The following is a 14,245-nucleotide window of genomic DNA, read 5'->3' as shown; positions in this document are numbered from 1 at the left end:
TCTATCCTTATTTTTATTTATTCCATGATAATTTTAACTATTTATTGTAAATATGGCTATGTAGCTATGTAAATATGGTAATAATATGAAAATTTTATTTCAGTAAAGCTCCTGTACCCAATTGCATTGCCAAAATAACTTATGTATAATTGGAATTAGAAATAATGCAATGGTATGAAGCATGATTTAATAGAGTTACAATTTGGTGAGAGTAAATAAAGTAAAAAATCCCTTTAAACTCTAATCCATAATATCTATAAGTAATTCATCCATACATTACGATTTGTTTAAGTCACAATTTAGTAGTTAAAAGGGACGATCTTCATAGTGAATCAATGAGACCGCGAAAACAAAAAACTAACGAAAACTGTAAAATCGTAATTTTAGCACTGAAGTGGCGTTGTTGCGCAGCAGTATTTTCCATCTGATTGTCTAGATACGCACGGATTTCGTTGAGATATTGTTATGGAATGATTGACGTTCAGAGCTTCACGTAGGACTTTTATTGCAATCATCTGTTTCTTCCAAAGAAGTCTTTCATTAAAAATTACATAACTTGCATTGTGCAGGGAATGTTCTGGTTTGGTTGCCGAAATAGTATTTAGTTGTAATAATGCCACCAAAGCAGAGGAAGATTGCAATTATGGGCTACAGATCAGTGGGTGAGAATCAGAAGTGGTAATTTTACGAAGAAAGTTTTAATGGCTATGGATGTATTCATTCTTTGCCCATTTTTTACAGGCAAATCGTCGCTGAGTATTCAGTACGTCGAAGGACAATTTGTGGATTCCTATGACCCAACTATTGAAAACAGTGTGTATTTTTCAATTCATTATTGAGTTTATTAGTTATTTATAATGATTTTTCCATTGCACATACATTTTTACTTGCATTTTTTACTTTCCCGCATGCGTTAATATTTAGTTCGGTCTCATCTATTACATATTTCCTAATTGGTCTTAGGTTTTGTAGTCCTTTGCACCTTCTGTTAAATTTCTTATTAATCCAGGTGTGATGGATGCACCCATTTTTACATTAACTGTACGAAAATAATTACGGCGTACTGCTTTTAATATGCGACCGCGAAACGGAAGTCCATCAAGTAAATGTAACTTTTGAGGTTTTTATGCTAGTTATCTTGTTTTTCTCAATATAGCATTTACAAAGACAGTAAGATTCCGTGGGGATGAGTATGAAGTTCGCCTTGTGGATACTGCTGGCCAAGATGAATACTCCATTTTTCCTGCACAATATTCAATGGATATACATGGTTATGTACTAGTATATTCAATAACATCAGCAAAGTCATTTGAAGTGGTGCAGGTTATACGCGACAAGTTATTGGACATGACTGGCAAAGTTCAGTAAGTACAAAACTATGCCTCCTATGTGTAAGTACGCATTGTCACTTTATGACAAAGTCAAGGGACAAAGAATTAGGATGAATTTCAGAATGGGCAGGGAAGAATTATTACTGGTACCATTGTGTGAATTTAAATATTTCTTAGCCTATTGCAATTTTGTTTTCGAAATCGTTAATTTGTCATTAAGTGAACGTATTGCGTAATCCTTGCATCTGTGCATTATTTCCGTCCGTAGTTACCTTTTTTAAATTTAAATCTTTTTGTTGCAGTGTTCCTGTTGTACTAGTAGGTAATAAAACAGATCTCCATATAGAGAGAATGATTAGTACAGAAGAAGGGAAGAGGTTGGCTGATAGCTGGAAAGCTGTCTTCTTAGAGACTTCTGCTAAACAAAATGAGGTTGGTGAATTAAGAAAATGTTGTACAAATTTTTCCTTTTAATTCAAGTTACGGTGTTAGCATAATTATTAAATCGGGTCCTTCAGCACTTTTGTTGGATATAAAGCAATCAAAATACTGAATTAGTATGTTGGGAGAGAATGGGCGCTGTAGTAAGGACGTTCTAAGAAGAATTGTATTAGCGAAAGAGTAATTTTCAAAGAGTGGGACATCGAAAACAGGGACTTAGACTAATTATTTAGGAAGAGGTTAGTAGGTTTTGACTTGAAGTGTGGAGTTGTATGTTTTCTAAAAATTTATGTGTGAAAGATGATGGACGAAGATGGAGGCTTCAGAGATGTGCGCTTGGGTAGGAAAAGAAAATGAGTGAGGAAGTGTGAGAGATGACGGGAAAGAAACCATTTGAAGAATTCAAAGAAGACAGGATTACAATATTAAAGAGAATTAAGAGGTGCTGGAAATTTGAAGGCACTGATGAAGGAAGAATTTGTGAGCAGGAAGAGAACAGTAAAGGCACATGTATTTTTGACACAATTGAGTAAGGTCAAAGGTATGTGGTGCTAATTAGTGTAATAAAAAGGAAATTATGTCCTTCACCGCCGTGTAAGTGCCAAGGCCTTGAGAAAGACCAAGGCATTGAGTGGTAAGAGTCAGGATCTACCCAAAACGTGCCTCTTGTAGGTGTACTACTTATAGTAATGATGAACTGGTTGGCATGAAGTATCAAGCGGGGAGATCCATATTTTAGCCTTCATATTTTATTTGGTTCTGGAACCAGAGGTTTAAAACATTAATTTTCCAATCACTTTAGTAGGGTTATACACTTCATGCACTATCATACCATAAGCATTATGTAGAGATCAACTGTGTATGTTTACTTGCACAATACCTGTTCAAAATAGATGGACTAGGTTGGTGTTCAAACATCTGGAGCAGAATATTGTGTTATATTTCTAATGAATTAACTATCGCACTTTCCAAACTATTTGGAACAAACCTTTTGTGCCATGTTTTCAAGCAAGGAAGTATTAACTTTTACTATAGCTAATCGGCAGCAATTTTAAGCCTCTTGCATAGAGGGATCTTGGGTGTTAGTTGATTAGGCTCTGATCTTACAAGCATTTAATTTTTAAGCTACAAATGCTGATAAAATATTCCACTATCCATTGCTTAATGGGAACAATTTCAAAACTATGACGTCAAAATTATTTCCCTATTCATTCTACTGTTAAGGGATATTCAGTCATGTTGCTGTTTGCCAGCCTTGTGGATGTATCTCTGACACCAGTAGACAGTGATGCGAAATGTAGTATTGAGCAACGGAGTGCCGAATCCAAGCAAATGTGTACCAGCATTAGTAAAAATTTGCCAGTGTGTACTTTCCCATGAAAGTGCTTCTTTGCTCTGTTCAAATTGTACACTCATAGCCAGCAGAGTAGGCTGATGTTCCTGTAAATTATGCATTCTTTTTATTTATATTTGTATGATTAATTCCAGTGCAATTCCCTATTTCCAATCAATTGCACAGACATGACTTTCAGCAAGGCATGGCCAACTGCATTAGAAATAGAGGTTTTCACTGCATCATTAATGACTACATAGCCACTGCATATTAAATACTGTCTCTGTTTGAGCTTAGGAGCCAATTGCATTTCATCATCATGTCGTCTTTTTTATTAGAGTGGTGCCCTCTTTATTCATAGTTGTTGTTAATGAAGTTAGAAGAATTTGTCAAGAGGTTGGCATTTTAATGTCTTTCGGCATATTATCTCTTTCATCTTTGTGTAAGTTCTGTGGGGAATTCTTAAAAGAAAATGTGGTCGTGTGAAGTATGGGGTTGGCTCCTGAACATGCTAAAGAAAATGTCCTTGAGTTTAATCATGGAAACTGCAATTCTCCTTGGTTATTTTTGGTTTGTGGTTTCTGGAAGTTGATTCAATTGGATAGAAGGATTTGGACCGTTGATGATAAAGTTTTAGCTTTTGGTTTAGAGGCTTTATGGTGTAGAGGATTTTTTTCTAATTAGCATCTAAGGACCATATTTGAAAAGATCTTGGACTTCAAATATTCAATCTCAAATTATTACTGTTATTATCCTTTATACCCCACATATATTTGTCAGTGAAAGATGCATTGTATCTTCAGTTACAATACATCTTTAGGAAAATGGTAAAGGGAATTTTCCCTTAAGGGAAAAAGCTGGATAATATTTTTGCATGGTAAATTATCATTGTCATTAATTTCCAGTGCCCATAAGGTATTAGTAAGAGGATTCAGACATGATTTTAGTTGAGAGTGAAAACTTGGCTTCCAGGAGGAGACAAATGAAAATGGGGAAAATGCTGAGCCCAGCATTGGGCTATTTGTTTAAAACACTTGGCACTTGTAAATGGAGGGTGAGGTTTTGCTGGTCCCATAATTGGTTTAGGTAAAAAGGTTTAAGACCCAGTTGGACTTGCAGACTTAATGGCTGGGAAAATGATTTTGGGAGATTTTTGTGTTTCCCACACCCCTCAAATAAATGTCAGTTCGGTATAAATTCCAGCAGGTGACGATGAGGTAGTAAACCTTACTGCTTCATAAATGATAGCTACTAGCACCATTCCTATAAAGTAATATAAAACCAGCTTGAAGTGGCTCCGGCCTATAGCAGGTTGTTTTTGCTACAATCCACTGAATGCTCGGCAACCTGTGACATAGGAAAAATTTGCAATCAATGAATAACCTTTAGTTTTTTTTTCGTTCTTTGATGGGTGATTTTTCAGCATAATAAGGGAGCAGGAGTTGGTCTCCCTGCTTTGAATTTGCTAATTAAAATATTTAAGGGGTGGGTAAAGATAAGTTTCTTATCTAAGCCAATTCCTGGAAATATGGTGTGTGGGACAGTGAGAATATCATAGTTGTTAAGGCCAATGGAATGAGTGTGAAGGAATCTAGATGGTCTATCGATGAAAATATATATCATTCTGATACTGTTAACATACTAGCTCTAAAGTTGTGTTTGGAATAGGAGTTTTGGGAATGCAAATGGGGCCAGGTAAAGAATATCCAAGGAAAAGGTAGTGGGTGAGGCTAGTGCTTCTCTACTGGTGAGTATTTCCTAGTGGGATGAGGCATGAAGAAAAATGTAGGGGGCAACACATGAGGGCCTCCATTCCGTGGGGATCGAGATGGTGCGGGGGCTAACGTACTGGCTTCCCACCCTGAGGGCGCGGGTTCAAATCCCGGCGGTGTTGAATATTTTTCAGAGGTATCTCGATCCCTACTTGAGGTGCTTTGTGGAGGGCACTTTGAGTGAGTACGCCGTCCGTCGGATGGGACGTTAAACTGCGGACCCCTTGGCGCCTTTCGTAAAGAGCAGGCTAATGCCGACGCCGGGTTTCTCTCCACCCTTCATCCTTTCCTGTCCATCCCCTATGGCGCAAATGACCTTAGCTGTCGGTCGCCTCCCCTTAAAACTACTACTACTCCATTCCGTGGACAGGTAGTGATGGAGGGATTTTAAATGATTTCCTCTCAGAAGGCATTGTATAAACCAATTTTCATTGCACATAGTAGCCATATGGTATCTTCTGATCAGAATATGTATGAAATTTGCTGTTTTCTGTCACGAGGATTATAATAGTCTTGCCATGATGTGCTAAAATAAATTATTGACCAATAAATCATAAGGTCTAAGATATCCCCTATGGAAAAAATTCTATAACCCAGTAAAACATTCATTTCAGTTTGTGCGATTTAGTAAATCCAAGAAAGGAAAAAAGGTATTTTAAAATATATCAATATGACTCAAATTTTTCTCTGCATAGCTTTTATTATTAGTCCTAAATCGAGCATGTAAATAATAAATATTATAGGAAATCCTTTGGGTAAGATTGGTCTTCAGTATTCAGTCCAACCAGAAAGTGTGCTGTCAAACATAAGTAGATTTCAGCTTTTATTGTGTCTAGTTCTGTAATATCTTCCAGTATCCTTGAGCTTATGCTTAAATTAGTATCGTGATTTTTTTTACCCTCTAAGTGTACAAATAACTTTTATGATATGTGCTGTGCATAATTGCGATAAAATTAATTTAATCATATATGTAATTTGTTTTCAGTGGTGTTTCTACCTCAGATTTGAGATAATCTCTCTGTAATGGGTCAAGTGATATTGTTTTTGTAGGTGTGCTGATTGAAGAAGCATATTTTGATGTTGGCAGGATTTTGATAAATGTTCCTCAATTTCCATTCAGCAGACTAAATTCTATCGCTTCCATATCTATAACCCAAACCCATGTCACTGCAAATCAATAACTGTTTGATTATTGATGCCTTAGTTGATCATGAATTTTTTGTGCCCAGTAGTTTATTGGTCAAAGAAAATCATACATTTTGTTTTATCTTTTCAGTCTGTGACTGATATTTTTCACACAGTTCTCACTGAGATTGAACGGGCCAACGGAAATGTGCAAGAGAAGAGTAGCTGTATCGTTTCATGAGGGATTTAACTGCCTCTTCCCGTGAGACATCAACCCGACATAAAACACACACATGCCCCCCCATATATGTATGTATGTAACAGAATGCAGCCAGGTGGATGTCTCAATTTCTCCCGAGTTTGTCCGCACTAAGCATCAACTGAAAGTGTGGCAACAGCAGCAGCCATTGAAACATTTAAAAAAGGACAGCCTGTTTTTGGTCTTTAACTTCTTCTAACTGTTTCAATTCTTCCATGCTTGTCACAATTACAAAAACACACAAATCTCCGAGTCGTAGATCCAAACTGATTTTTATGTATAGAGTTTTTAATTCCTAAGTTCCTTCCTACACATTGTACTACTTCTGATGCTGTTGTTTTTTTACATGATTTCCTGCAGGGATGGTTTGCATAAAATGTTGATGTCCATAATTTTGTGATAGTTTTGAAGATAACCAAGGTCTTACCCTCTTGAAAACATAAAATGAGATGTTTATAAATGTGCTGTAGGAAAGAATGGTGCCCTAATAAATATTTGTAGTTTATTATGTGTTTAACATTAGCTTAATAACTCAATTGCATTTGGTGTCCTAAGTTAAGAACACATTGTAGTAAATCATTGAGTTTTTGACGTATATCTCAGTTTATTACATGTGTGTGTACACATGTTTGAGTCTTTTTCCATTGTTGTTTTGGCTCCGTAAAAAATATATAATGGGATTTTTGGATGTAGAACTGTTAATCAAGCTAAGTTTAATACATTATATCATGAAGAGTCTGCATTGAATAGTGAAACAATTTCTTTGCATGTGTTACTCTTAAGTGTGTGGGATTTTAATTATGATAATTTTAAAATACTATATTTTTGTATATATTTGATTTCCTTTAATGATGATAGATTGATAACATTATTTGGCCTCCTCATGAAAGTTGAACATTTCATCACTTGATTCACACCAGTGTGGGTTGTTTTTGAGACTCATTTTCTTCAGGAGAAAAATTATGCAATAAAGGATGTGGAGTAAAGTTTTTGTTTTGCCATCAACAATTTTTACGATGATCAGATTCATTCATTCGGTACAGATATGGCATGTTTCCAGAAGATGATATTGATACATTAGCAATGTTGTTAGATTTTTTACAAGGTTGTTTTTACCATTGTTCGCTACAATTTTTGCTATAGTATTTGTTGAAGGTGTACATATTGTACTTCAAAATATACCTATTTATTTAAACACTTATATTTTTTGTGTGATTTGGTAGATTTGTTGCTGAACTAGTGGGGTAATGTTGTCCTGATATTTGGTCTGGTTATGTTGTAGATTCATTGATCACAAGTGAATTACCCCTAAAAAAACTGCCTGGTATCTTAGCGATGGTTGAAGTTATAATTAGTTCTACTAGGTTTGGATTAAGTTTCCAGGGTCCCTTTTTTACCAATCTGATGTTTTGTTAGATGACATTGCTTGGTAAGATTGTGTCGGTTTTCTGTGATTGGTTGGCATTCTTTTGACCAATTTCTCTTTGTTTTGGGACCACAAAAATCGGGGTGTTGTAGCATGTCGTCGCTGATATGATGTAATGAACTGCTAGAGATCCAAAGCAAGGTCCATTAATAAAAAAAAAATTTATGTTGTCCTTGGTCATAGCCTTTGATTGATTGATTTCATTGTCATTATGTAAGTCAACTTTATTTCAGATACTTTTCCTCTTTGTAACATTTCCAGTTCCCAATCACCTCCTACTTTTAAAATAATGTGTTCAGAAATTTCCTGTCAGTTTTTATGTTTTGTAGTATTTTGACCATCAAATTATGTCTCTAACCCTACTTATTAATTTGTGCATCAAAATATCTAATGTCAATTATTGGTCGGTTATCTCTCCATGTTTTATTGCTACTCCTTGGAAAACTTAAGTTTGTGCAAGCAAGCAAAGAATTGGTTCATTTTCAAGGAGTTTGCAGAAAAATTGTTTTGTTTATATATCCAGGAAGTGTTCTAGAGTTGTACTGGTGTATTTCAGTATGTACTTATTAAATATCAGCTCACTAAAAAAATATTTTTCTCCATTTTGATTCAGTTTTAATTCAGTTATGAAAGGGCATGTCGTGTTTCTTCTGATATCCTTGTTTTTCATCAGAGCAGGAGTGGTGTGTGTCCTATGTCCTTGTGATTATTTTAATTGAAAGTGCAGCTGTATTCAAATGTATCAAGTCTGAAAAATGAGGTATAAAATATCACTAATGACTTATAGTGGAATAAGAATAAAAAATAGTTTGTTAAAATGATGTATTTTTCTCATCCATGGAACCTCAGAGGGCTTAATACAATTATTATGAATACTTTGAGCTCCAGGGCAATCGCATATCTACGAGGGCCTTTCATCAAAGGCATATTTTTTCATGAGCATACACTTGACTCATTCTCTTAGTTTTGATGGACATAATTTAAAGTAACCTAGTCCCCATTGGATTTAGTGCTCTTATCCCTCCTTTTTTTCGGTCTTGGAAGACATTTTAGAAACCATTTTTTGATAGTTCCCTCAAAATCACCTTAGCCAACCTTAAGTACTGCTTCGAATGGTCAGCGAAACAGGAAAAAGCCACATGGGGCTAAGTCTGGAACTTACTGGGGACTAGGAACAAATTGCATTAATTTTCACAAGATATTCAGGGACAGCATTTGCTGTGTGTTGCTTTGTATTGTGGTGCAGCATCCTGTCTTTTGCTTTGAAATGTAGCCTTCTGTGATTGATAGGACCTTGGCGAATTGTCAGCACATTCCTAGAGTATAATCAATTTACAGTTGTGTGTATTAGTACAAGTTGGTACACCATGCCCTAAAGATTGATAGTGATATGACCATAACTTTCCCATTAGAAGCCTTCTCATGATGTTGATGACGCCTGAAATTTCAGGTGTCATCAACTATTATTTCTCAGGATCCCATGATGTAGCAAAGTTTCATCTGCAGTGGTAAATGTTGAATGAAACCCATTATCCTGTAACATCAACTGCGAGCAAACCTTCACACAAATGAATTTGTCGTCCAGGTATGAGCATCTCAGAACTTGCAGCATGTAAGCACATCTCACAAACAATTTTTCTGTAACCAAAATTTTGGTGACACTTAAAATTTTCATTTTTTCTGATGGTCCTCTTATTGTTATTCAATGATCTTCTCTCACAATGGTGGTAGTGGTGTTAATGTGTGCCTCCATAAGGGTAGTAATATACTCCAGGTCCACCTTCCTTAGATTCGACTATCCTGTCTTTCAACATTATAAACCATCTTCTAGCTGAACTCTAGGGAAGCACAAACTCTCTATAATCCTCCTGTTGCCTTTCCTAGGCCATGGCAGATGATTTGTTCTGGTGGAAGCAAAACTTTCAATACAATACCTTGTATTGTTTATAATACGTACCTGAATCACTACCACAGGTAAAATGAGTGTTTAAACTTGCAAATGTAATACTAGATTCAAATCAATGAAACAACATATAAATTAATCATTAAGCTAACAATAGAACATAAAATTAAATCTTTCCCAAGTAAATTATGTGAATTAGAAATTTATGGTCACTCTTCCTCATTGATCTACCCTTATATTTACTAGTGCAATACATTGGTGAAAGTTCATCTCAAGTATGAAAGAGCTCTTCTTCCTTACTTAGATTCATTAAAAAAGAACATTTTTAGCATATAAAAATATTTCCATCAACAATCAGAGACATTATTATCGTGATTAAATGTAGTCCTAGAGTATATCTGAGTGTGTGCCCACTCTAATGTACTTGGTCTCCAAAAGCAGTGAACCACTCTGTGATAACTACCTACTTTTATGAGAGTGGTTGTTATTCACTATCAAGTACTAAATAAAGTGATAACTAACCCATTATTGGGTTTTTATTATTTTTTGGCCCTTTTTCCTAATAGGATAAAATAACAGAATCAAAGCTAATTCTCCATCAGTTCTCCTAATTTTAGTTGCAGTCATCCAATCTACTTTTATATATTTCCCCACCCCTCCCATGGACCACAACCTTGATGTGGTGGAAGGGCTTGTGCATTCCGATGACCCCTAGAGCTGTGTTAGTGGGAGCAATCATAATTGCTCCTGGCAGGATCAACATAAGATAAGTCAAAGGTCAGAAGCCAGGCGAAAGTTAGTTCATGCTGTGTCTGTTCCTCAGTGAGGCAGCTGCAAAAGTGTCTGACCCTAGTGGGGCAGCCTTTTAGTGATGATGCCACATTTAAAAAACTTGAGGAATGCAATAGGAACCCGCCTCAGTTATTATTCCCAAAACTTAAATGATGGACAGAATAGAGAATATGAGTCCTGTCAAATACCGGAATCAGCCCATTGGGCTGTGTAGTGCCAGGCAGCGGGAGAGGCAAGGCTTCAGCAGTTGTCATCTCGCGAAAACCTTGGAAAGCAAAACTGACAGCAGCAGAACAGAAGATGCGAAAGAGGAAGATTGAATCAGTTAGAAAAGGAACTTGGAATGTAAGGATGATGTTGAGGACAAGAAAATTAGAGAATATAAAGCGAGAGATGGAAAGAAGAAATATAAGACATTTTAGGTCTTCGCTAGATGCGATGGAAGGATGTCGGGGATTACTGGAGTGATAGTTATAGAGTAATATACAATGGAGGAGATGAGAGCCAACAAGGGATTGCCATAATATTGAATGAAAAGGTTGGAAAAAGCATAGTCAACATGGAGTAAGCAATGGATAGAATATTACTAGAAGAGAAAGAGCAGAACGATGAAATTGGTCATTGTTCAGGTATACAAGCCAACTAGCAATCATAAGGAGGAAGAAGGCAATAAGATATATGATAAGTTAGAGGACATAATTGTGTGTTCCTGTGGGAAAACATTTGATTATGATGGGGTATTGGAATGCAACAGTAGACGAAGGAAGAGATGATGATGAGGTGGGGGACTACGGTTTAGGAACGAGGAATGACCATGGGGAGAAAGCGATTGAAAACTGCAGGAGGAAGGGGTTAGTCAGCACTGACTCTTGGTTTAGACACCACAAAAGGCATAGTTATACATGGAAAATGTCAGGTGACTCAGAAAGGTATCAATTAGATTATATTATGGTTAGGCATGGGTTTAGGAACAGTTTTATCAATTCACACAGCTTCCCACCTGTGGATACATACTCTGATCACAATTTAGTTGTTATGATCTGTAGCATCCATTACAAAAAGATAAGGAGAGGGTGGTGGGTTAGGAAATGGAATGTAGAAGCATTAAATGGTTTGAAAAGGAAGGAGTACCAACAAGTGGTATAGGAAATCATGGAGGATGGTAAAGAGTTAAGTACTATCAAAGAAAAATGGGAAAGTATCAAGAAAGGGTTATGGAAAGCCACAAAAGACACTATCGGAACCGTTAATGCGAAAAGGACTAGGAAACCATGGATCACGGATGAGATGATTAGAAAAATAGATTAGAGAAGAAAATGGAAGATGTAAACACAGAGTTAGGCAGAAGGAAGTGCAAAGAGTTAAATATTGTATTGAGATAGGTAACAAATAAAGCAAAAGGAACATAGTGGAAGATGCAGTGCGAGGATAAGGGAAGTTTGCAGAAGAGGGTGAAATTGATACCTCATACTAGAAGATTGAAACACTATCGGGAAGTAAGAAGGGAAGATCAGTGTTAATAGTTAGAGATAAATTGGGTAATGTAATTGCTGAAACAAAGAGAAATGGAAGGAATATATAGAAGAACTGTGTTGTTAAGCACTTCAGCCAGCAAGGTTTGACTTAAAAAGAGAACATGACACCTATAAAGATAGCTTAGGTCCAGGCATAATCGACCAGTAACTAGAAATGGCATTAAGCTAGATGAAATTGAAACAGGCTGTGGGGGTAGACAACATTCCTGTGGAAATACTAAAAGGTTGAGGAAAATGTGGGAGGAAGAGTCCATATGGACTAATTTTTAGCATATATGAGAAAGGAATCTGGCCGGAAGACTTTGTGAGATCCGTGCTAGTTCTTATTCTTGAAAAGGTAAAGGCAAGTCATGTGAGGACTTTGAGCAAGTTTGATTTCCCACTTGGCTAAATTTGTTCTCAAAATCATCAACAAAAGGATAGAGAGTAGGGCTAAAGGTTACTTAGGGGATAAACAGTTTGGGTTTAGGAATGGGAGAGGCACATGTGATGCCATTGCAGTAATGAGATCACTAATTGAGAGGAATATAGAACACAATCAGTACATATTTGCTTGTTTTGTAGATTTCAAAAAGGCATTTGATAGAGTGAATTGGGAAAAACTAATCAGGATATTGCAGAAAATAAGAAAAGATTGGAGAGACAGGAGGCTAATCAGCAACCTGTACATGTCTCTCATTGCTCGGGTGCGAGTAGGGAACGGAGAGTCTGGATGGGCAGTGTTAGTATTAGGTGTAAGGCAGGGATGCCCATTATCACTGGTACTGTACAACATATATGTGGAGGAAATGATTAAAGAGGCATGGGAAGAACTAGAGATTGGTATGAAAGTCAGCAGGGAATTTGTAAAATCAGTTAGGTTTGCTGATGACCAAGCTCTTGTTTGTCAGTCAGCCAAGGGGTTGCAAGAATTGGAAATTCAGTGTGATAGATATGGCATGAGAATCATTATTAATAAAATAAGTTTATGCAATTTTTGAGAAAGAGAAAGGGTAAGCTTAACATTAAAATATGAGGGCCTAAATGAGAGTTGATGGAACAGTTTATCTATCTCAGAAGTCTTTAGGAAGAAAATGGTCCAAGTAGTAGGGATTTTAGGAGAAGAATTGTACTAGGCGAACAGGCTTCCACAAGGAGGAGCGAGTTGATGGCAGGGACATTGAGTAAGGATGCCTTGTAAAGGGTCATCAAAACTTTGATATGGGGCATAGATATGTACAGCACAGAAACATGGTCACTGAAGCAGAAGGACAGATGTAAATTGGAGGCTTTTGAAATGTTGATGAGAAGAAGGTGAAATGGATGGAAAGGAAAACAAATGAGGAAGTGCTAGGTATGGTGGGTAGGGAGCGGGATTGTTGGGAAAAATCATAAGGTGGCAGGAAAAATAGATGAAAAGCATATTGATCAGCTGTAGGATGTTGAAGATGTAATAGAGGGGAGAATGTTAGGCAAACAAGGAAAAGGAAGGAACAGGATAGGGATGTTGGATGGGAGGGAGGAAGTACACAGAGAAGAAGAGGGACTTGTGGAGTAGGTTGTTGGGTTGTTTGGAGAAACAAAATATTTATTTGGTAGTTGTGTCTATTCAAAACCTACCTTAACTGGTAATTTACTTAATAATATATATAGTGTGTCGCAGTAGTCCTTGGGTAGACCTTTGGAGTACTGACCGGATGACCTGGCTTTGATTCCTGGGGAAGCCTCTCTGGGCACCCTCAACTCCACCCAAGCTATGGTTGGAGCTGATGTGCCAATATTTTGGGTACCAGATCTTTCTGGGAAACCATAACTGGAATAGGGAAAGGAACTGGCCCCCCTACCTTGATGTGTGAACTTCGCAAGCCATCAGCCTTCGTACTGGGTGAACTCAATCATCACTTACCAAACTGACCTCAGGCTTGAATACTGCGTTTATGGTTTATATATATATATATATACATATATAAAACCATAACCACAGTAATCAACCCGAAGGTCGGTTTGGTAGGTGATGGTAGAGTTCACCCAGTTCTAAGCCCTATACGGCGTGTGAAATTCAGACATCAAGGTAGGGGGGCCAGTTCCTTTCCCTCTGCTGGTTATGGTTTCCCAGGAAGACCTGGTACCCAAAAAATCACTTTAGCTTGGGTGGAGCTGCAGGTGCCTAGCCCAGGAATTGAACCCGGTACCCTCCGGTCAGTAGTCCAACACTACCCCGTGGACTACCACGACCCATTTTTAATTTTTTTACATTCTTCGACGCAATAACCAGTTAATAAATAAGCATGCAAACAATATATCCCATGACTCTACATAACAACTACAACATTGAAGTTTTTTGCCAAA

General features: G+C 37.0%; 1 protein-coding gene across 1 annotated transcript; it reads left to right on the top strand.

Annotated features, from left to right (window-relative positions):
- The first annotated feature begins 409 nt into the window (after window positions 1-409).
- Window positions 410-8,289, top strand: Rheb (Ras homolog enriched in brain). The gene is made up of 5 exons (XM_071594845.1): window positions 410-662; window positions 742-813; window positions 1,157-1,364; window positions 1,634-1,763; window positions 6,154-8,289. Exons 1-5 carry the CDS (start codon window positions 614-616, stop codon window positions 6,241-6,243), a joined length of 549 nt encoding a protein of 182 aa, XP_071450946.1. The 5' UTR covers window positions 410-613; the 3' UTR covers window positions 6,244-8,289.
- Window positions 8,290-14,245: the final 5,956 nt, after the last annotated feature.

This window comes from Hetaerina americana, unplaced genomic scaffold (assembly GCF_022747635.1).
Source record: "Hetaerina americana unplaced genomic scaffold, ioHetAmer1.1.p SCAF_7, whole genome shotgun sequence".
Taxonomy (NCBI): Eukaryota; Metazoa; Arthropoda; class Insecta; order Odonata; family Calopterygidae; genus Hetaerina; species Hetaerina americana.
Note: the sequence above shows the minus strand (reverse complement) of the source record. Positions and strands in the feature narration are given on the sequence as shown.